Source organism: Paramisgurnus dabryanus, chromosome 11, assembly GCF_030506205.2.
Source record: "Paramisgurnus dabryanus chromosome 11, PD_genome_1.1, whole genome shotgun sequence".
Classification (NCBI taxonomy): domain Eukaryota; kingdom Metazoa; phylum Chordata; class Actinopteri; order Cypriniformes; family Cobitidae; genus Paramisgurnus; species Paramisgurnus dabryanus.
In genome coordinates, this window is record NC_133347.1 from 18,029,795 (window position 1) to 18,051,557 (window position 21,763).

At 38.7% G+C, this 21,763-nt stretch overlaps 1 protein-coding gene across 1 annotated transcript in view; it reads right to left on the minus strand.

The window, feature by feature from the left end:
- The window catches only part of aopep (aminopeptidase O (putative)), a 91,979-nt gene that overhangs the window by 37,939 nt on the left and 32,277 nt on the right, over positions 1–21,763 (minus strand). The window contains exons 11-13 of the mRNA XM_065247207.2: positions 20,450–20,510; positions 13,271–13,333; positions 12,682–12,765 (exon numbers count right to left, since the gene is read on the minus strand). Of these exons, the coding sequence (XP_065103279.1) occupies positions 12,682–12,765; positions 13,271–13,333; positions 20,450–20,510 (208 nt within the window). The remainder of the gene's footprint in view (positions 1–12,681; positions 12,766–13,270; positions 13,334–20,449; positions 20,511–21,763) is intronic.

Sequence of the window (21,763 nt, forward strand, 5' to 3'; positions counted from 1 at the left end):
TACACATGGAGACTAATACGTGGCAGAGGAGTCACACCAGGCGACTTCTAACAGACCCGCTCTACAGAGATCTCCACCTGCTTTAATGCTGAAATTCAGCCGAAACAAACAACTGATAAGAAAGGCCACGTTTTCTGAGACCTTATACTGAGTTCCTTATGAATTGTGACTTTCAAAAATAAGCGAGATAAGACATGACTGAATTCTATTTAAGAGATGAGAAACTTAAATCACTGTTCTACTACTACAGTTAAAGTCATCATTTGTGAAAAAAACTGCAATAATACCATGTATATGGGTGATTTTCGCAAATTTGGACTTATGAGGTGTCATGAAATATTTTGATAAAAAAAGTAAATGCTATCAAAATAAGAAGCATACAGTTACAAACATCTCTTCATGTACTATTTTGCACATGATTTAAAATGACATCATACAAACCAATTTTGTTGTTTTTCCACATTTAAGGGGAAATTTTTCATTACCACAACGTGTCCATGACTGGATTTGGGTTCTTTGACATGGAAAATTAACAATTAAAAAATCCAAAAAAATAAAAAGCTTCAGTGCATGTTATACTATAAACATTTACAGTAAAGAAATGTGGTACTTGGTGATCATTGGTAAATATAGAGACAATAATAAGGAATATAAATGTGTCCAAGACCAATTTTCTCATCCTCCGCAACAATTTTCATTGTTTAAGCCCTCAAGGAACTAACATTTAAAAAAAATGTTGGAAGGGACATAATTGACTGACACTCAAGATTGCTACCAGGTAAGCAGTTCTTATTTTTTCTTGCCAGATAAAAGTTAACATTTTGTTTGTCATAGTACCTAGACAACTTTTTAGTTCTCATTTCTGAAACATGAGTTTGTAAATGCATATATTTAATGTAAAATCATAATTTTTGATAATGATAATCTATAAATTGTAATAATTCTATAGGAAATATTTTTTAAAGTATGCTTTGCAACAATGCAAAATGGTGAAAAGTGCTATAGAAATAAATTTTTGAGTATTTTTTTCTGGGAAGGTCTCAAATGCATCGAGCCCTTTAAAGGGGACATGTAATTTTTAAGATGTAAAATAAGTCTTTGGTGTCTCCAGAGTGCATATGTGAAGTTTTAGTTAAAATTACCCCAAATATTATTTATTATAACATGTTAAAATGGCCACTTTATAGATGTGAGCAAATTGTGCCATTTTAGGTTGTGTCCCTTTAAATGCAAATGAGCTGATGAAATGCAAATACTGATTGCCATAATTGGGCTCTGTTGAAATTAAAATTCAGTTTGGCAGTCGATTATTTTCTCTCTCTGCACTTAATGGCAGTGCCGTGGTTGGATAGTGCAGATTAAGGGGTGGTATTATTATAACAAGATCACCTTTCAACATCACATAAGAGTGAAATCTGATTGACCTTTATTCACATGCTTGCAGAGAATGTTTTACCAAAACAAAGTTACTGGGTTGATCTTTTTGACATTTTCTAGGTTGATAGAGGCACTCAATTATGAAAAAAATGGTGCCTAGTTGGGGTGGTACCCTTTCAAAAAGTACCAGCATACTGGTACCAAAAGTACATATTAATTACTCAGATATACAGTACTATGCAAAAGTCTTAGGCCACCATCACCAAGTTTTAAGTTTCAATCTATTTTATTAAGATACAAACAGAAAATACAGGAAATATGTACAAAAAAATAAAATTTTCAGGACTAAATGTCTTCTTTAGGCATAGTCGGTGTTTAGTGTGACCTCTCTAAGTTGGCACTAAACACATCTTGAGCGTTTTTGAGCAGAAGGAAGTAAAAACACAAATTTATTTAAAATTTGAAATTAGGATTTCATTTTATTTAGGTTCAAGAGATCCAGCAGTTTCCTGCTATTGCTCAAGTGGAAGGGGAGTTTACCCTAAAAACTTGACACATCAGTTTACATTTTTATACAGTTTTTAATACTATATAGACATTTCCTGTATTTTCTGGATGTATTCTTTTAAAGAGACTGAGCAACAATTAAATATGATCACTACTACATTGCAAAAACAACAAATCTAATTCTGGCATGGTGGCCTAAGACTTTTGGCACAGTATACTGTATATATTGGTATACATATCAGCACCCAAATGATACATTTTAGGACCTTAACTGGGTACTGCCCCAGTGACAGCTTGGGAACATTTTTAGACCATTATTTCTGACAGTGTAAACTGTACATTAACGCACATATCTATTAATGCACATATCCACATGTCCAGTTATCTATCCTCACTTTGAGCAGGTACCTTATATACACTGAGCCTGTGCGAAGTTTTGCTGTAATGAATGATTTTTTTTGTTGTAATGAAAAGAATAAATGCCTCCTACACACATGCACAAAATCTGGGCTAACGTAAGACCACTTATTCATTGAATGTCATATTGCAGAGCAAACTCCCAACAGATGGATGCTGTGCGATCTATTGTGCTAACGTCATTCCTTCTCTTGTGCCCAGGCGGCACTGATTACCACTGTTTGTGCCATTCAGACGGGCAGCTATTTCTGCCCCCTATTCCTGTCTGTATCATTACCAAATGTCCCTCTCTGTTCGAGACCCAAATATAGTGCCATCCAATAGATCTGATAAGGGTTCGTTTTCCTGGCCAGCTGCCAGTAACCTAAAAGAATAACTGAAACGTTTCGCAGTGGCATCGGTCCGATGGCATTTTGATTGTTGGGAATTCAATCGGTTTATTTTTGATGGTCATACAGACTTTTGGTGGTGTTCATTGTTGGTTTGTATTTCTGCACTGCTGCGCTACAGCCTCACCCTCTGTGGGATCCCAACGGCCTGAAAGTTTTGCTTACTGTGTGAACAAACAAATTGCTTATTGCTGGAAACTTTCTGCATTGTTAGGACATGATGCTTGGTTTATTTACAGTCACATTTGTTCAGTAAAAGTGGTTTCTTAGTCAGAGCAGATGGTGTAGTGGGAAGTGCTATGACATAAAGTGCAGACACACTTTTTAGCGACCAGAGTTCGAATCCCAGCTAGAAGTTCTTTGCCGATCCCATACCTCTCTCTCCACCATGTACTTTCCTGTCCTCTCATTACATTAAATAAAGGCAAAATGGCCCAAAAAATATTTAAAGGGGACATGTTACAAGAGTTTTTTAAGATGTAAAATAAATCTTTGGTGTACCCAGAGCACATATATGAAGTTTTAGCTCAAAATACCATATAGATAATTTATTATAACATGTTAAAATTGCCACTTTGTAGTTGTGAGCAAAAATGTGCCGTTTTGGGTGTGTCATTTAAAATGCAAATGAGCTGATGAAATTTAAATAGTGATCGCAATGATGGTGGTTTGTTGCAGTTCAAACTCAATTGTGCTGTCAATTATTTTCTCTCTCTCGTTCTCTCTGAACTAAATGGCAGTGCCGTGGTTGGAAAGTGCAGATTTAGGGGCGGTATTATTGTAATAAGATCTTCTTATGACATCATAAAGAGAGTCAAATTTCAATCACCTAATTTTTCACCTGCTTGCAGAGAATGATTTACCAAAACTAAGGCTACGTTTACACTGAAACGCAAAAGTGGCGTTGCATTATCACTTTTTATTCTGCATTTATACGAGCGTTTTGAGGAGTGAATCGGTGTGCATATGGTGACGCAAAAGTGCATGATATTCGACGTAGTATGGACTCCAGGCAGCTAGGTGGCAATGTGAAGCACTGCCACACAACAACACCAAGTCCGCGTGCCTGTGTACAACCTTCTTCCTTGTTCTCCCAGGCCTCGTCTAAAACGGTCTGGTTTGCCTCAGACGAATTGGCGCATCGACAATTTGATGGAGGTAATTAATGCGCCTTCTCTGATCAGTAATACCTGCTGTGAAATATTATATTTATCAGAACTGCAATGGCAACTTGAAGACCATGGAAATAATCTGACATGTTTGTTGTTATTGTCCTGAACTGGCGCATGCCTGTGACATAAACGCATACGCGACGAGACACACCATGAGCAGACTTTTGCGTTTTCACCCTATAGACGGGAACGCGATGGTAGATCGTTTTTAAGATTTCCACTGTGGAGGCTGGTTTCACTTTTTTGCGTTTTTAAGCCCCAAAAACACAGTCGCCGTGTAAACAAAAGGCACATCCAATTAAATATTTTTACGTTTTCACCCTCAAGCATTCCGTGTAAACAGGCCCTTAGTTACTGGGTTGATCTTTTTCACATTTTCTAGGTTGATAGAAGCACTGGGAACCCAATTATAGCACTTAAACATGGAAAAAGTCAGATTTTCATGCCATGGCCCCTTTAAAAATGGTTTCTTGAAAGTCCTTTTAAATTAAATTAAATAAGCCAATTTTGAATTGTAACTGCATGCCTCCTTCAGTTGTAACTGGATCTAATTGTAACTTATTTTTTTTTACTTTTGTATGTACTTAATTTCAATCCACCATTTGAAAGATTTCCTTACAAAATGGAGTATAATAGTCTAGTGGAGTGCCTCTGACCTACCCAATCCGTTCGGATTTATCACCAAATTTCAAAGAGAAGTGCGGCTGAGAGACTTAACAGCGCCCACCCTAATCTAAGTCCTATTACGATTTTTCTTTTGAATGGAGCACTTGGGCCAAAACGATCCCAACCAATCTGTGCACTTAAATGACAAAATAAACCCCTTTAAAAGTCTCAGTTATTGGATTCATATGCGTCTCCCTCAATAATCTCTCCGCCTGTGAGCCCAACAGCATTAGCTTCCGCATTAAAGAGCCTGCTGTGTATGCTGTGGGCTTTATATGTCTGATCTGAAGACCTTCAGAGACCTAGAGAGGATGAGAGAAGAGGGAGGGAGGAGCTTAATGGGGCTAATAGCATCGCAGTCGTCTGCGAGACCCGCCGTCTCCCTCGCTCATTACCCGAACGCTGCTTTCCCCCACCAGACAGATGTTTGAGCGCCACGCTTACGACCAGTGAGAAATGGGATGAAGTGATTCCTGAGTTACTGCGTTGCAGTTTTATTCACAAGCTTTGATTTAATTTCCCTCCAATGAGGCCCGTTCGCGGGCGAGGGGAACATGATGCAAAACACGCCTTGGAGTCGTTTTATGCGAGGCCCGCAACCTCTCATTTATGAAGGCGCATTTATCCGCAAATTGGTATTTGACATAAATCCAGTTGGGGCTTGAACGTCATGGTTGTGGAAATAGTGAGGTGGGACCATATGTAATCAGTTAAAGCTATGTGTCTGTGTATTTCCTAACTGATGCCTTTTCCATGTGCTGTGGAAAGACAAACACAGATGGTATTTAATGACACTGGAAATGTTGTCGGCTATTTTTCGGTGAGGAAGCCACTCACGTTAAAAGCTCTATTCCTCAGAGAACTTGAGCTTGGGCTTTCGAGAGAAAGTGCTGGAGTGTGTGCAGATTAAAACACATTGATTAGGCTTCAAAAAAGACCCTCGAACAAAGAACCAGACTCAGAATCTGAACCTTATTACAGTACATGATATCATGGCTTAAACTTACGTTTTTGCTACCTCTACGGTGAATTGAGAAGATTTATGAGATATACACAGTGAATATCTCTTAGCAGCCATGAAATGTATTTGCATGAATATGAACTTGTTTTCATCTCATGTCAGTCTCAAGCACTACAGGTCACTGAGTCAAGCAAGATCATGACCTGTAACAATTTGCATCTGTGATTTTGTTCCACATATTTTTATTCTAGCGGATTAAAATGAGAAATATGTAAAAGAAAACTAAATATTCCTAAGAAAGTATTTCTAAGAAAAATCTTACTGCTACAAATCTGTTTCCCATAACTCGCCACCTGACTCAAGAACAGTCTACAGACAGTCAGTTTCCCCATCCGTTTCTAGTAGCTTCAAGCTAAATACCACTTGTGTCGTGCAACATGACTCCTAGATTGCACGGCACATGTTAAAGTACTTCTATCCTGGATGGAGAGAAGACGGAGAGAAAGAAACGGGCAGCCAAAGGAGACCGCAGAGTTCTGCTTTTATGCACCAGGAGCGGCAGACCTTTTTATATACATACTGTTCATATAATGCTCTGGCTTTTAAAGACCCTTGGTATACATTACAACCCTCTATGCTGTTCTCTAGCGAGTGAGCGCTCCCAATTACGGTATCAAATAAAAGCCATCAGTAATATGAGGCTTGCTGATTATAATGGGCTTACATAGGAAGTTTGACGCAAGTCGCAAGAGCGCCGTTGAGAACATCGCTTATTTCGGCCTGGCAGAGAACAAATCAACCCACACAGTGGAAATTCTCAATCATGCAATTCACAATAAAAACGCAGACACGTGGGCACACATTAACACTCACGCACACACATGCCTGGGGATAGACTCGTAATAAAATGTGCAGTACACTGCCAGTACGGCATTTAACGTTTACGATTGTATTACAAAATTCTGGGGTGTTACAAGATCTGCCTTACATTTTTATGCATTTGGCTCATGCTTTCATATAAAGCAACTTAAGTGCATTCAATCTGTTATCAGTATGTATGTTCCATAAGATCACACCCATGACCTTTATGCTGCCAAAGCAATGCTCTACCAACGGAGCTATAGGAACACACAATAGCTTTTCTTTATACAGTTATAAGTGCACATCAGTCCAGACCCATACAGTACATATTTCGTCCATGCGCACTTACACATGCAAAGCGTTTAGGCTTTCAGATGCTGTACCCCGATAGCGGATACTCGTTGCAGCTTTGTGCCGATCTGCATGTGACTTTGAAGTTTAAGTACATTGAAACTTAAAATAACTTTTCTGGTTAAATGATTGCATGTTGTATAAATCCCTCTGATGTGAGGAATGTGAAGTGAGCGGGTGCGTAATAAAAAGCACATGACTTCATGGTTTATTCTAGCATTTGTTCCTCTCCACAGCCTCTGTCCTTCACTTGCTCCTCCGCGATTGGACGCGGCCCCTGGATCATTCCCACACATGCAGACAAGAGACACTTGTGACATCTCTCTTCCCTCCCACATCCAAACACCCTCATGCACTGCAAAAAAAATCCAGCAGTATTTTTGTCTTGTTTTCCCATTAAAATATCTTTAAAACTCAGTTGAAAAGTTAAATGAAGCAAGGCATTGTTTTCGAACATACAATATACTGTGCAAAAGTCTTAGGCCACCATGCTACCATTAGATTTGTTGTGTTTGCAATTGTATAGTGATCATATATAATTATTTCTCAGTCTCTATATTAGAAAATACAGGAAATGTGTATATAGTATTACAAACTGTATAAAAGTATACAGTGAAGTGTCAAGTATTTAGGGTAAACTCCCCTTCCAGCAATAGCAGGCAGCTGCAGGATCTCTTAAACCTAAATTAAATTAAATCCTAATTTCTAATTCTAATCAAATGACTTCAGGACTTCAGTCTCCTCAAAAAAGCTCAAGATGTGTTTCGTGCCTGATGCCTGAAGAAGACATTTAGTTAGAAAAACTGTTTTTAATTTTGTGTACATATTTCCTGTATTTTCTGTTTGTATCTTAAAAAAGAGTGACAAATAAATATGGATGGACATTAAAACTTTGCTAAAACAACAAAGCTGGTGATGGTGGCCTAAGACTTTTGCACAGTACTGTATTATGCACTGTAAATAATATGCATTATTTTTGTCAAATCAACAAATATTTTTGTTTCTTTAACTTAAAAAATGTAGTTAGATAACTTTTATTAGTTATGTCAACCCAAAACTTAAATAGTAGGTTGAAACTTTTAAACTTCATGCTACAGTGTGTTAATTCTGTAATGCTTTACAATTAGGTTGTATTTATATTAGCTAATATGAAGTAATAATGAATAATACTTCTATAGGATTTATTAATGTTAGTTCATGTTAAAGGGACATTGCACTTTTTTTTTTGAAAATATGCTACTTTTCCAGCTCCCCTCGAGTTAAACATTTGATACTTAGCCATTTTGGAATCCATTCAGCTGATCTCCGGGTCTGGTGCTAGCACTTTTAGCATAGCTTAGCATAATCCATTGAATCTGATTAGACCATTAGCATCATGCTAAAAATAACCAAAGAGTTTCAATATTTTTCCTATTTAAAACGTTCTCATTCTGGTGAAATAATAAGTGACTTTGCTGATGTAGCATGGCTGCAGCAGGCGTGATATTACGCACTGCCCGAAAATAGTCCCCTTGGTTACTTTCAATAGCAGGGGACTATTTTGGGGCAGTGCATAATATCACTACACCTGCTGCAGCCATGTTGCATCAGCAAATTCCTTGATTATTACGCCAGAATGAGAGTATAGTTCCTAGCCATATCTGCTTTAAAAAATGCAACTTTAAATTTTCTGTCGGTCTTAGTACACGATGTAACTACAGAAGAGTCAAGTTTTAAATAGGGAATTTGGTTATTTTTTGCATTAACATTAACAAAGATTAAGAAATGCCAAGAGTACATTTGTCAATTTTAGAGTATGATCGCTAATGCATTACTAATGTTAACAAATACAACCTTATCATTTTAAGTAGCATTTTGCTACTTAAGTAAATTCATCTTTTAAGACAGAAGACAAAAATACTGATTAGAAAAATATGCCATCCATCACTGTTTTTACACTTGTAGCCACATGTACGGCATCTATGTGCATGTATGTGTGCGTTGGAGGCACTATCCTGGCAGTATGATTCAAAGGGTAATGGTCAGTGTAATTGTCCCCTCACCTCTACCCGTCACTTCTGGCCAGCGAGTGAAAAGGTCAGCCTTGTTTTGCTTTTGTTTATGAATGGTTCTGTTTGTTATTTTTGCTTGATCTTGCCGAACTGAGCTACTCTCTAATAACATTTCGAAGAGATCCCTGGCGGTCGTACTGAACCACACATTTTTGGTTGGCCTGTTGCACTGTCTGATGCCAAAATGTTCCCTAACTGCAGACATCCCTCTCTCTCTCCCACACACACACACACACACAGCCTCAGATTTAAGGCCCAGAGCCTAGTCACTCATGTCTTAAGCGAATACCTGGATTGAGGGGCCTATTTCCTGAACCCTTTCCTCCATCTCCATAAATCAGCTTCGGATTCAGGATGCAGTGCACGGAAATCACTTCAGGGAGGGATTGAGACTCAAAGAACTAGTGGGAAACAGGTCACGGCAATCAAGCGCTCTGTTGGATATCTCACTGCGCAGTAGTAAAAGGAAAATGGGTTTACGCTGTCATAGGCCTGCAAAGATAAACTAGAGGGTTGTACATTAGCGCAAAAAAAAATCGAACAGGCCACACGAACATCCATTTGGCTGTCTGAAGTAACGATAATGTCAGCAAACAACAGGAATTTGGATTTGACTCAAAAACACATCATCTTGCAAGCAAATACTTTCATCTGCATTCCACTGAATGTTCGAAAGTACCATATGAAACAAATGCCGAAAAAGGCATTGAAGAAAAGAAAATATTAAAAGATCAGTGTATCTGCTTGTCACTATGGTTTCATGCAGTGTGGTCCAAAGAAAGGATTACGGTACTTTTCAATGTGACCTTAATTTCGGAATAACCAGACATTCCTTTCTTTGACACAGTATAAACAAAGTGAGATCTCGACAAGAAACAAACCACAAAGCAATGAGAAAATTTCTATGGTGTCTAGCCACTAGATTACCTGCTCCTTGCAACACTAATACAACTTAAACCATCAGGGTTTAAGTCATGTAAGGGCAGACTTGGGGCGGTGTGTCATAGTGGTAAAAGCTTAAGTGTGTAATATGCACAAAAAAGTGCTTTTGGGGGGGGGGGGTTTCGAATCTGGCTCACATTTCAAATCCCTCTCTGTCCCATATATGTTTACATTTATGCATTTGGTAGCCACTTTTATTCAAAGTATAATAACTGGTTACGCAATGCTCTACCATTTAAGCTACAGAAACATGTTCTTTATTTTTGAACCAATCTGCAAAAAAGTGATTTACAGACCGTATACCCGTTACTCAACGTCTATAGCGTTTAGACTATGTCACCTTGTATAAACACTTAGCAGCTATGTGGGAGTCTAGATAATGTATGACACCCTATGAGAGGCCGGTCCTTCTGTTTTTGTGATTAGCCCGTGTAGGCAGCCTCTTTCTCATTAGTTTGGCTTGGGATGAAAATGGAGCAAAATGAAGCTCATTATCACAAAGCGTAACTAATATGGCACAGCAACTCCCCAAACACACACAACTACACACGCCGTCAAATGGAGGCAATAAAACCCTGTTCTTTTCCGGCCCAAAACTTTCATTTCACATTAAAGTGACCGTGATCTCAGTCTAGGGTTAGCGGGGGGTGCCTGGACCTGTACCACGTCAATTAACTATGATATAATTACCTATGAGAGAGCCGCTGTGTTCGACGCATTGCCTGTAGGGTCCACATGCTCTTGCCCCGCTGCCTCTTTTAGAGCCCGGCCTGAGCTTGATTTATGGGTGAGCAGAGGATGGGGTGCGTGCTTTTGAAGTCCATGAATGTGCAATATAAAATACACCTGGAAGAGCCAGGGGCTTCCAATGTTTTACACAAGCAGGAGGCGGGTGAGGGAGAGAAAGGAAGGGGGCATTAGGAGAGGAGGGGTCACCAGTGTTTCCTTTCAGGTTGGCTTTTATGGCAGCACTTCAAACAATCGCTCGCTCGCTCGCTTTCTCTATCTGTCCCCACCCTGGTCATTGTACAGAGCCAACTGGACTGTAATTGGTCTTTCTTTTCTTTCACGTGCCTGCGTCTCTCTTTACTGCCCCCACCATCACTGTTCTCTGAAGTCACATGCAACAAATGTGTCAATTCGCCAGGTGTCGGATAAACCGGATAACATGAAAAAATATGTAAGATGTTTTTATAGTAAACTAGTGAGTATATACAATATTAATTAGCATCAAATTTATGGTATATAAAGTAAATTGCATATAGAGGGGATTAAAAGTTTAAGATCTCTACTAAAAATGCTTTAAATTTCAAACAAGCACTTGTGCTGGACTCTTTGATTCATAATGAAATCTGACCTTTTGTACAAAGGAGATAGAATGGATAAGGTCACAATCAAAATTTTCCGTGTGGTCTAAAGTGGCGTGCACACAAAGCGTTTACGCCGGCGGCTGGCATATGCTTTCGATTGTTTCCAATGGAAGCACCTGCTTTTCAAAAATGATAGCAGTTGGCGTTTATTTCCGCGTTTTTTCCACGCTAAGCGCCCAGAGTTAAAATTTTTCAACTTGGGGTGAAACGCTCAGCTCGTCCATGTAACTTCTCACTCGATCTTTTTTTTTTAGATTAGATTTTTTTATTCCAGGCAGTAGACAATATGGTAAATCATATAGTGCAAAAATAAAAAAACGACGAGAAAAGAAAAAATAACAATCAAACAAGTATACAATATTCAAATATACAGATATAATAATCATATAAAATCATGTGAACTTCCAATCACAGTGGAAGAGGGGCGGGACAAATATCACAACAAGCAACCGGCACATCGTTCAATGACTGATAAACATAGCAGATGTATCGTAGCAACCAAAGCACTTAGCTGAAAAAACGCTGGCAAGCGTCCACAATCTGTGTCTGCCTGGCATTTTCAGTCACGTTTAAACGCTTTGGTGTACACAGCCTCACTGTATATCAAAGTTACTAGAAAGTTAACACTGATACCATTACTGTACCCACTACAATACTTATTTATATAAATCTCAGCAACTTCATAGATACGACTTTGGTAGTGATCAAATATGAAGCATGTGACATATAAGAGCGTCCTTTACAGTAATCCAGAATATTCCCTTAGCTCTGGTCACTGACACATACAGACAGAAATAGACACACACCTACCACTAATGTGACAAAAACAGGATCTTGGGGCAGACATTACATCATTGCTAAAACTTGAAGTTAACTCACATCAAACACCGTAAAAATAACCCACACAGGAGTCTGCAATCTTAAAACTATAGTCTGATTTGTGAACATATTTGAATAGAGGGCCCACTGCACTGTTTGGGATAGATTTCACATGTGCGCAACCGGGTTCTTTTCTTTTCCAATCCCGACGAGACAAATCCTAACTGTTGACATTTGGGCTAAAGCCGTGCCGAGGAATCTGTATACACGTATGCATAACTTCTCAGAATTGATAAACAAGGAAAGGAAAAGGGTAAACAAAAACAGAGACGCGCATAAACGCCCAATGAGCGACAGGTATCCTCCCTGGCTGAGGATCAGCCATTTTGCAGACCCTCAAAACCAATGAGTCATTGCCATCACATGATATGACAAAAATGACCAGCCGCAAGCTATTTCGAGTCATGCCTTGATTTTCCCCCCACCTATCTTTTGCTGAAGACCGGCCAAGGGCGTATATTTGAGCCCTTCTCCAGCATTTAGTGCCCTCAGGACAACGTCATCCACGTGCTATAATCTGATATCCCTGCTTCCCGACAGTGAGCAAACAAAACTACGTGCACACTTGAGCGAGTCCTAAATGGCAACTTGAGAAGAGAAGTAGCTGAGGACTTGATTAGGTATGATTAAGCAAAATCAGGGAGATTAACTCATCAGAAGAGTTTGAACGGATGTTGGAAAATGATCGGAAAAGGATGGAGGCAGGATCGAGTTAAAGTCTAGTTGGTGGGTTCTCACCTCTTTGAAGTTAACCTTGGGCCCTGCTCTTTTCCGCTTGGTGCCCTTTCCACCAGAGCCATTGAAGTGAATCCATTTTGCAACCTGCGGAAGAGGCAGAGGAGGGCGGGAGAGAGTGAGTAGGTGAGAAAGACAATAGGAGAGAAAGACATTGTGCAGTACCTGCCGTACCACATGTCTGACTTCTACACCTTCCACGTCTTAATTCAGAGTTTATTATAATGCACACGTTCTCAAAGTACAACTTCTGTGCCATTTAAATATCATACATTCAAACAGATTCGAAGGACGAGCAAGGAGACACTTAATGGAAAGCATTTCCATATCCAAAAATGCACCTTAAACTTGTGTGTGATAACATCACTTAGCCACTAAGGGATGCTCCAGGTACGAGAAACAGTACACAAAGACCAAAAATGAATCAAATCACAATCGCTGAACACTCAACACAATCCGAGACGAGAGTGATAAAAGTTTCCCAGACCTTTTATCCAAAGTGCTACATGATGCACAGTAAAAGTAATCAACTAGTTAACCGTGAAAGCATTAAGATACAGATCAAATTTGAGAGCTTATAAAGTGCATTTACCTCTTCTTTCACTTCTTCCACTGCTGGAGCTTGCAACCATTCTGAGCTGGCGTCCCTCAGCCACTGACCGAGAGGAAGAGAGCAGCAGAATGTTGAGTGGAGAGAGAGAGAGAGAGAGAGAGAGAGAGAGAGAGAGAGAGAGAGAAAGAGAGAGAGGGAGTCACTTGTTCCTTTCTGATGGGAAATAACCGCTTGACACGACAAGCTCGGTGATGAGCAGCACGAGTGAAAAACACAGAGGAGAAAAATCCCTCATTAAGTTGAAAGGAGGCGTCAGCGTTACTCAGGAGTTCTCCTCCAATGCTCCGGTCTCCTCTGAGATCCTGTGTATACTCGATCTGCACTTAACCTTACTAAAGCGTGTGCCGTCGGCGCTGTGAATACCTTCCCTTACACACACACACTCGGAGAAAAGAGAAGTAAGAGAGAAGGGAGGTGATCGAGTAAGAAATGAAGAGGAAGGAGGGAGGTATACAGATGAGGTGGACGTAGGAAGGTGAGGGGGGAGAGAGATAGTGAGAGAGAGAGAGAGAGAGACATAGTGAGAGAGAGAGAGAGAGAGAGAGAGAGAGAGAGAGAGAGAGAGAGAGAGAGAGAGAGAGAGAGAGAGAGAGAGTAGACAGCAGTAGCAACAGTAAAAGGTCTGGGAACGAAGCTTCATTGTAATCAACAGCGTTCACTCCCAGTGCTGCCGAGGAGGGGCTGTCTCTCTCTCTCTCTCTCTCTCTCTCTCTCTCTCTCTCTCTCTTCTCTCTCTTTCTCTCTGTCTTGCCGTCACACACTTGCAAGCATGCATACTGACTTCTCCCATGGCTGTTGTTCTCACAACGCCTGTCTCTTTAAAACTGATGAGCCGTGTGTGCATAGAGGTGTGTAAACACAAAGACAGGTATAGTGACACGGTCTGTCTCAGGTACAGTAATAATAAACATTTGGGAGATACAGTCTGAAAAAGAAAGGTTTCTAAAGTTTCTTTGTAGGGTTGCATGGCTGCCTAAAGAACTTTTAACATCCACAAGTTCTTTGTAGTGGGAAAAGGTTTTTCAAAAAAGTGGTAAAAAAATGTGACTGAATGGTTTATTTGGGAACCCAAAATGACACTGCTGCGAAGAACCCTGTTTAGCAACAAGAGTGCAATAGGAGAAAATGCTGAGTCATTTTTATTTATATACCACTACTGTCAATACTACTTGCAAAAAATGTACTATTGGTGATCAAGGTTTATCAGATAGCAATATATTGGACCATAAAACCGTTTTTATATGCAAACACCATACTGTTGCATTTACATTAAACTCTGATGCATTTGAAACAAAGCATTCTATAATGGTGTCAAAAATACTTGGTTAAACTCTAAAAATGCTGGGATATGTTGGGTCAAACAGGGACAAACCTAACAGTTGGGTTAAATTAACCCAGAAAATGTTTAAATTTGACCCAACGATGGGTTGAAACAATCCAGCATAGGTTAGATTGCAACCCTTAAATGTGCAGTAACCATGTTTTTTTGGTGTATTGATTACTATAGCAAAACCATTGTTTGGTTTAACAATGGTTTTTGAAAACCATGGTTGTCAAATTCATGGTTATTTTTTGGTAACCATGGTTTTTACTACAGTAACCATGTTTTTTTAAAACTGTAGTAATAGGTTGGGCTTGTCCCTTTTTGACCCAATGCTGAGTTAAAAGTAACTTTGCATTTTTAGCGTTTTAGACTTTTACATTTGTTAAAGACTATGGATGTTGATTGTGCATCAGTTGCTCCTAAAACAATCCATAATATTTTGTGTTTCTACATCTGTGCAACTTTCTTTTTTGGTGTCTTACGCTTGTACACAAAATTCAGCACTGGCGAATATATGAAAAGGTCGGCAGTTGGCCGGTGACATTTTTATAAATTCTAGGAACAGCACTAGCAGGTGTTGTCGACATTATAAGGAGGTATAAGGAGAACGAGTCAAAAACAGCACTTATGAATCGCTCTCGCTGTACTTTGACGAAATAATCCAGTCAAACTTCAACAAAACAGAAACATGATGTGCAGACATTACAAGCTCATGACCAGTGTTGAAGGTAGTGCATTACGTAATAATATTCTGAAGTAACGAATATAGTAATGCATACTTTTTAAATGTACACATTAATATTTGAGTTACTTTTTCAAAAAAGTAATGCAAGTTACTTTTTTAGTTTAATTACTTTGATTTAAAAAAAATTAACGTAGTCACATTATGCACTCTATGCGTACACGCTTGTGTGGGTACAGTTTGAGTGAAAAACTGAGATGGCATGCCAGAGCTCGACATTTTTTGTGTTGAAATATGCAATTTCTGAATGTAGAACTTTTCAGTCATAAAAAACACCTGCAAGGCCTTAAAAAGATCAAGCATCAGCCGAGAAAAGTAACTAAAAAGTAACGTAAGCATTACTTTACATGAAAAGTAACGAATTAATGCAATTAGTTACTTTTTTGGGAGTGACTTAATATTGTAATGCATTACTTTTAAAAGTAACTTTCCCCAATACTGCTCACGACAATGCTCGACATTTCAATGTCGATAAATTAAATACACTGGCTTCTATGTGAATGATTCTTTTATCAGCTTTTTTTAAAAGTTAAAGAGATTAATTGTATTTCTGCTCATCTCCATACAGATGTGTACGTGTCTGTTTGTGTCTTTCGTGACTGTTGTTCACTTTTGGGAAAGCAGAGTGGGCAGAGCAGAATTTGACTCTCAAGCTGCAAACTGCCATTGTTAACTTAGATACCACACATAGCTGTTTTACGGCCCAGATTGCTTGGCTCATTCCTGGCACAGCAAGGCCTTTGTACGCTTGCGAGACACTGCAATCAGCCCCCTCTTTCAGCCAAACTCGTAAAGTACGCAACAAACACACACACACACAACCTCTTGTGTATGCACGCACTGTCACTATGTACGGTAAATGTAATTTTTGTGAATTAGCATGTCTGTATACTCTCCTAAACACAGTATGCTCAGAACTAAATTGGTATTGAACAGTTAACAGCAGGGTGCTGCTTATGAGTTGGCGGTGGCTGCTTTTTACGATGATAGACGTGCTAACTGTTCTCACATTTCCCTGTTTAAACTTCTGATGCTTTTTATATTATCTGCTACTGGGTCCAGTCAACATTAAATCAATATTGGCTCTGTACTTTCTTAATACATGCTGTTGGTCTTACTGTACATGATTTATCAATGCGCATAATATCGAGAGGAAAAAAAGTAAATTTTTATGTAACCACACCGCTATTTTCAGTTTGGTTACCAAGGTACCAAGGCAACAGGTTAATTCATTAATGCTATTTCGGCATTGTTTAAGACTGTTGTATAAGTATTTTTAAAAGTTTAAGGTAATGCAGTTTATCAAATACATGCTATAAATGCATGCAAAATAATGGCAAATAATCACATTTTACATTCTTTCCTTTCTTTTGTTTAAAAAGTAATTATTATTAATTACATCATTCATTATATTTAAATGAATCAATAATTACATTTTCTTAAAAGCATTTGTGTTACGCACATAGGCAGAGTGTCACGTCTGTGTTGGGGGGCATCTACAAGCAAACACTTGTACTACAATACTTTGAGATTAGCGAGAGAATGCGCCTTCATGGTTTTTAAATATCATTTAAAGAGCACCTATTGTCTGATTAGCGTTTTTAAATTTCCTTTTGTGTGTAAGTATGTATTAGTACATGTTAACGATATGCAAAAGGTACAAACCCCAAAGTAAACAATGACGCGAGTTATTGTTTCCACATACTTTTCTTGGACTACAACAAACACACGGATTGTAGGCAACAGTTTACTTCCTGGGATTGGTGATGTAGAGAAGACCGACATTATCATAATTCCTCCAACTCCTCCCAGGATGTAAATTAACTCCTGTTAGCATTGCATTGTGAGCGAATCTTTCAAACATGGTAAGGAGCGTCACATTTCCGGCTGACGTCAGAGGTATTCAGGCCAATCACAACGTAAAGATTAGCTAGCCAATCAAGGACACAGTGCTTTTCAAATCCATGCGTTTCAGGAAGAGAGTGAAATCTGGAGCTACAAAAATGTACGGTATGTGGAAAATAATGTGTTTTTTAACCATAAACCACACAAACACATTGTATTATACAAAATAGGGATAAATAACAATTAATCACGATTAATCTATAGCAAAATAAAAGTTTTTGTTTTACATCATGGGCCCTATCTTGCACCCAGCGCAATTGACTTTGTCAGTGACGCACGTATCATTCGTATTTTGCACCGGCGCAGAGCGGATTTTTCCCTCCACAGACGCACGTCGGCAAACTAGGGAATGAACTTGGACTCCCTGGGCCGTTCAGCGCAAAAAAGGAGGCGTGTTGCGGTGCAAACCATCCCTGATGCTATTTTGCAGTTTCAAAAAACAATTGCGCCACTGACCAAAAAAACTAGTCTAAAGTCAGTGGTGCGTTGCGCGTGGTTCATTATGCTATTTTAAGGGCACATGCTTGACCATAATGTACAACACGCACACACTTTGCTTATCTAATCTACACATATGCAACAGTTATTTTTGCAAATCATAAATTGTTACAATAAAAAATATTAACACATGAGATAAGGGGAATCATAGTGGTGAACATTGTGGTGATAGTTTTTATTTATTGTGTGGCTGCGTTAAAAAATTCTCATGCAAATAACAATTAAAATATTTTCTTAAGAAACCTTAATGTATATGAACTTGATTTGTAAGTGTACTTTGGGGTTGGACCTTGCTTGCGTTTCTTGGGTCCGATTTTAAAGCCCCCAAACCCTTTCAGCGGTGAGGGTGGACGCAGCGATGTCCTCTGCTGGCGTCAGGTCCTGAGGCAGATCCACCTCCCGTTACACGGCGTGCCCGATTTATGCTGGCAAGCTTGGGATTCCCCCGTCTCCTGACATCATTGTAGCGCTTGGCGCAATGATGGGGATGCCAGCTGATGAGACTGTGGCTATTTCCTCTCACGCCTGTTTAACCGACGCTGATTTGGGCGGGTTTCTCCTATCCCCATACAAAACAACTTCTCTGTCTTTGTCTGCTCTTACAAGAACGTCGGTCTCCTCGGCTGTGAACCGCTCCTGGCGTGCGCCTGGTAAATCCGTCATAATAATAGCAACCCGCCATGGAACTTGCGCCCTTGCGATTAAAGGGAATGTTGGATAGCGTTCTGATTGGTTTATTTGACGTTACGCCCAAACCACACCTATGAATAATGAACCTACTTCAGACCAACCCCTTATTGATTTGCGCCCGGCGCAAGAGTTATTTCTCACGCCGGGAAAATAGCAACGGCGCCCAAGATCCACCCACAAACTCACTTGCGCATTGCGCTTCGCACTTGCGTTTTAGATCGTTAAAATAGGGCCCATATGTGTGTGAACTGTGTATAATGACTTTGTATAGATAAATGCACACACATGCATGTATATATTTAAGAAATGTTTACATGTTTATATACATTGTATACTGTATATTCACAGTATGTATAATTTAGATTATATATAAATACTTAATATATAAATATATATATTTATGCATGTGTGCATATTTATATATCCATAATTATTATACACAGTTCACACACATATATGATGTAAACAAAAACTTTTATTCTGCTATAGATTAATCGCGATTAATCGTTATGCATCCCTAATATAAAATACACAAAATAAAGTTTTTAGCAATGAAATATGTGCTCTTTAAGATTTAAAATTGTATTTTATTTTACAGAGGATTGTTATACAGTGTTTACAGTACAAGAGTAATCCCTTAATGTACTTTTCTCAGAGAAAAGTAATTTCAAGTAATTTAACTACAGTGACTAGTTACTAATATGATACACCCAACACTAGTTGCATTCAAGTTTACATATACACACACACACACACACACACGTCTGGTTTATGTATCTCCAAATCTGAGATTCAGATTTCCCTTAAAAGATCCTATAAAATTAGATGGGTAATAAAGTCACCTAAATGGTAGTTTTGCAATCGTAGCAGATATAAGATTTAAATTTACAGAAGAAAACTGTTAATAACTATTTTGATTGGTCCAATCAAATGCTCTCTATCTTATGGTTGTGTGTGATGTAACTACAGTGCATTGGGTTTTTAACTGTTATTTGGCCGTTTCCCATTTCAGCAGGAAATGCGTCAACAGAGGACAGACAACTTTGTTGATCAAGCTACTAAATGTACCTCAAAATACACATTTACTTATTATGTTCACTTCAATACCATCTAAAAACAGCATGATGAGAAAGAAAAATTCTTTCCCATCTCATTTTTCTGCACTGTACTGTATGTGTGTGCGGGGTTGCGATTGTTTATTGTGGGGCTCAACTATTTCCTGCCATTATTTATTTAGAAGAAAGTTTGAGAACATATTTTTAAATGCAAAGTAATAGCTTCAAACAGGAAAAAGAAAACAGGGTTTTTATCCCAAAAGTTCCAGTGCTGGTTTTAGCAGCCACGTGTCATTAGATCGAAGAGGTTTAATAAAAATGTCACTGCCTGGCAGTCTGGCAATTGAAGCTAAATCACGCACAAAACTGTGACATGGATTTGGTGTGGTGGAATAGACAAAGATTAATGTTTTAAATCATTTCTTTCAGATATAAGTTCAGAATGGATGAACATTTTGTGGTCCGCTCTGGTTGTCAAGATGCAAGATTGTGTCATAAAGCACCATAATCCCTAACATGAAGATGTTTCGAAAATTCCATAGTATAGATGGAAAACATTTTCCACAAGCAGTTTTAAAAGGGTTAGCAGGAAACATTACTGCTCTTACCAGGGTAAATCTCATTCCAAACTGTACAATAATGATTCAATTTCACAATAAACCATACTCGACACCAGATGCAGAAGATTTTATGGTATCATACTGTATAAGTCTTCCACTTAGAAATGTCTGAGAAGGTAAATGGATGTTCATTCGTGTCATTTTAGTTATCTGTGTGCACGCATAAAGAAACGATTTTACATTCTGAATGATAGGCATGAGAGGGACGAGCAAAACACCCTTTACTTGTTACATAACAAGCCTGCATTTATTCATTCTGCATAATCATACAGTACTTATAATAAGCAAATGGCTGAAAATAGATTTTGGCTTTCATATTCTTACCTTTGGCATTTCGGGTGTATCAAGCCACTCTGAAAAGATGGTTTCAAGTGTGATGCCTCGACTGAAAAAGAGAGTCATACATTTAGCAACAGCACAGTTTCTGTATCTTAACAGGTAAAGCATGGTGCTAGCCATGCCAAGGTCATGATTTAGAGGAACACACAAACTGATTTAAGCTATACCGTGTATGCACTGTAAATGGCATCTGGTAAATGCATAATGTAAATGCAATTACTGGCAAAGATCAAGGTCTTGGCATTTCATTTTGTGTGCTGTTCAACCAACGTCTTTCAAATTTAAACTAACCTTAAATAACAGGAAGAGTACATGTAATGTATGTGTACTGAATAATAGTGTACCCATTTGCTTTCCTTGCACCCACACTCGCACACCCATATTTCTCTGGCTGTAATTGAAGTCATTCACCACTCACTGCAAATCAATCTTGTTAACTTGCGAAAGCGCAGACACGCGCACACACACACAAACCACATATAATCAACTAATGGACTGTCTCGGGCAGGAACAGTGCTTCTGCGACACTTCTGGCCCTTTGACACGGCAGTCGAGCGCATTTAGGTGATGACAAAAGAAAGGCTGGACTTTCCACCCAGGTATTAAAGAGGGAAAAACCCTTGGTGTCAGAACAAATCACTGAGTTCACTGATTGCTGAAAAAACAGGCCGTGACGTTATTTGAGTATGTGTCAAATAAAAGAGAGGCTCGATCTACATTGAGGTTGGTTTAATGAAGCATGAACACTAATAGGAAGATGCTGTGAAGTACACTGAAAAGTATAGTACATCTGAATGAGCTCCTGGGATGATTATTCATGCAATAATACCCAATGAATAACTTATAGGTCACTCAGAGATCATTTATAATGAAAGAACATCATTCGAAAGCATGCTGCATTAAATTCTGTACTGTATGTGATCATGGATACTGCACTATGAAAATTAAGCAAATTACCAGATTATTTAGTATAATTCTGCAGTATTTCAGTAATACAGTTACTACAGTTAACATAATTTTAATAAAATCATGCAGGATAAGTATTCTTAAAGGAAAACACCACCGTTTTTCAAATATTTTACTATGTTCTTACCTCAACTTAGACAAATTAATACATGTTAATCTTTTTTCAATGCGTGCACTTCATCTTTGCACAGTGGTCGTGAATGTGTTAGCATTTAGCCTAGCCCCATTCATTCCTTAGGATCCAATTAATTTAGAAGCCACCAAACACTTCCATGTTTTCCATATTTAAAGACTGTTACATGAGTAGTTACACGAGTAAGTATGGTGGCACAA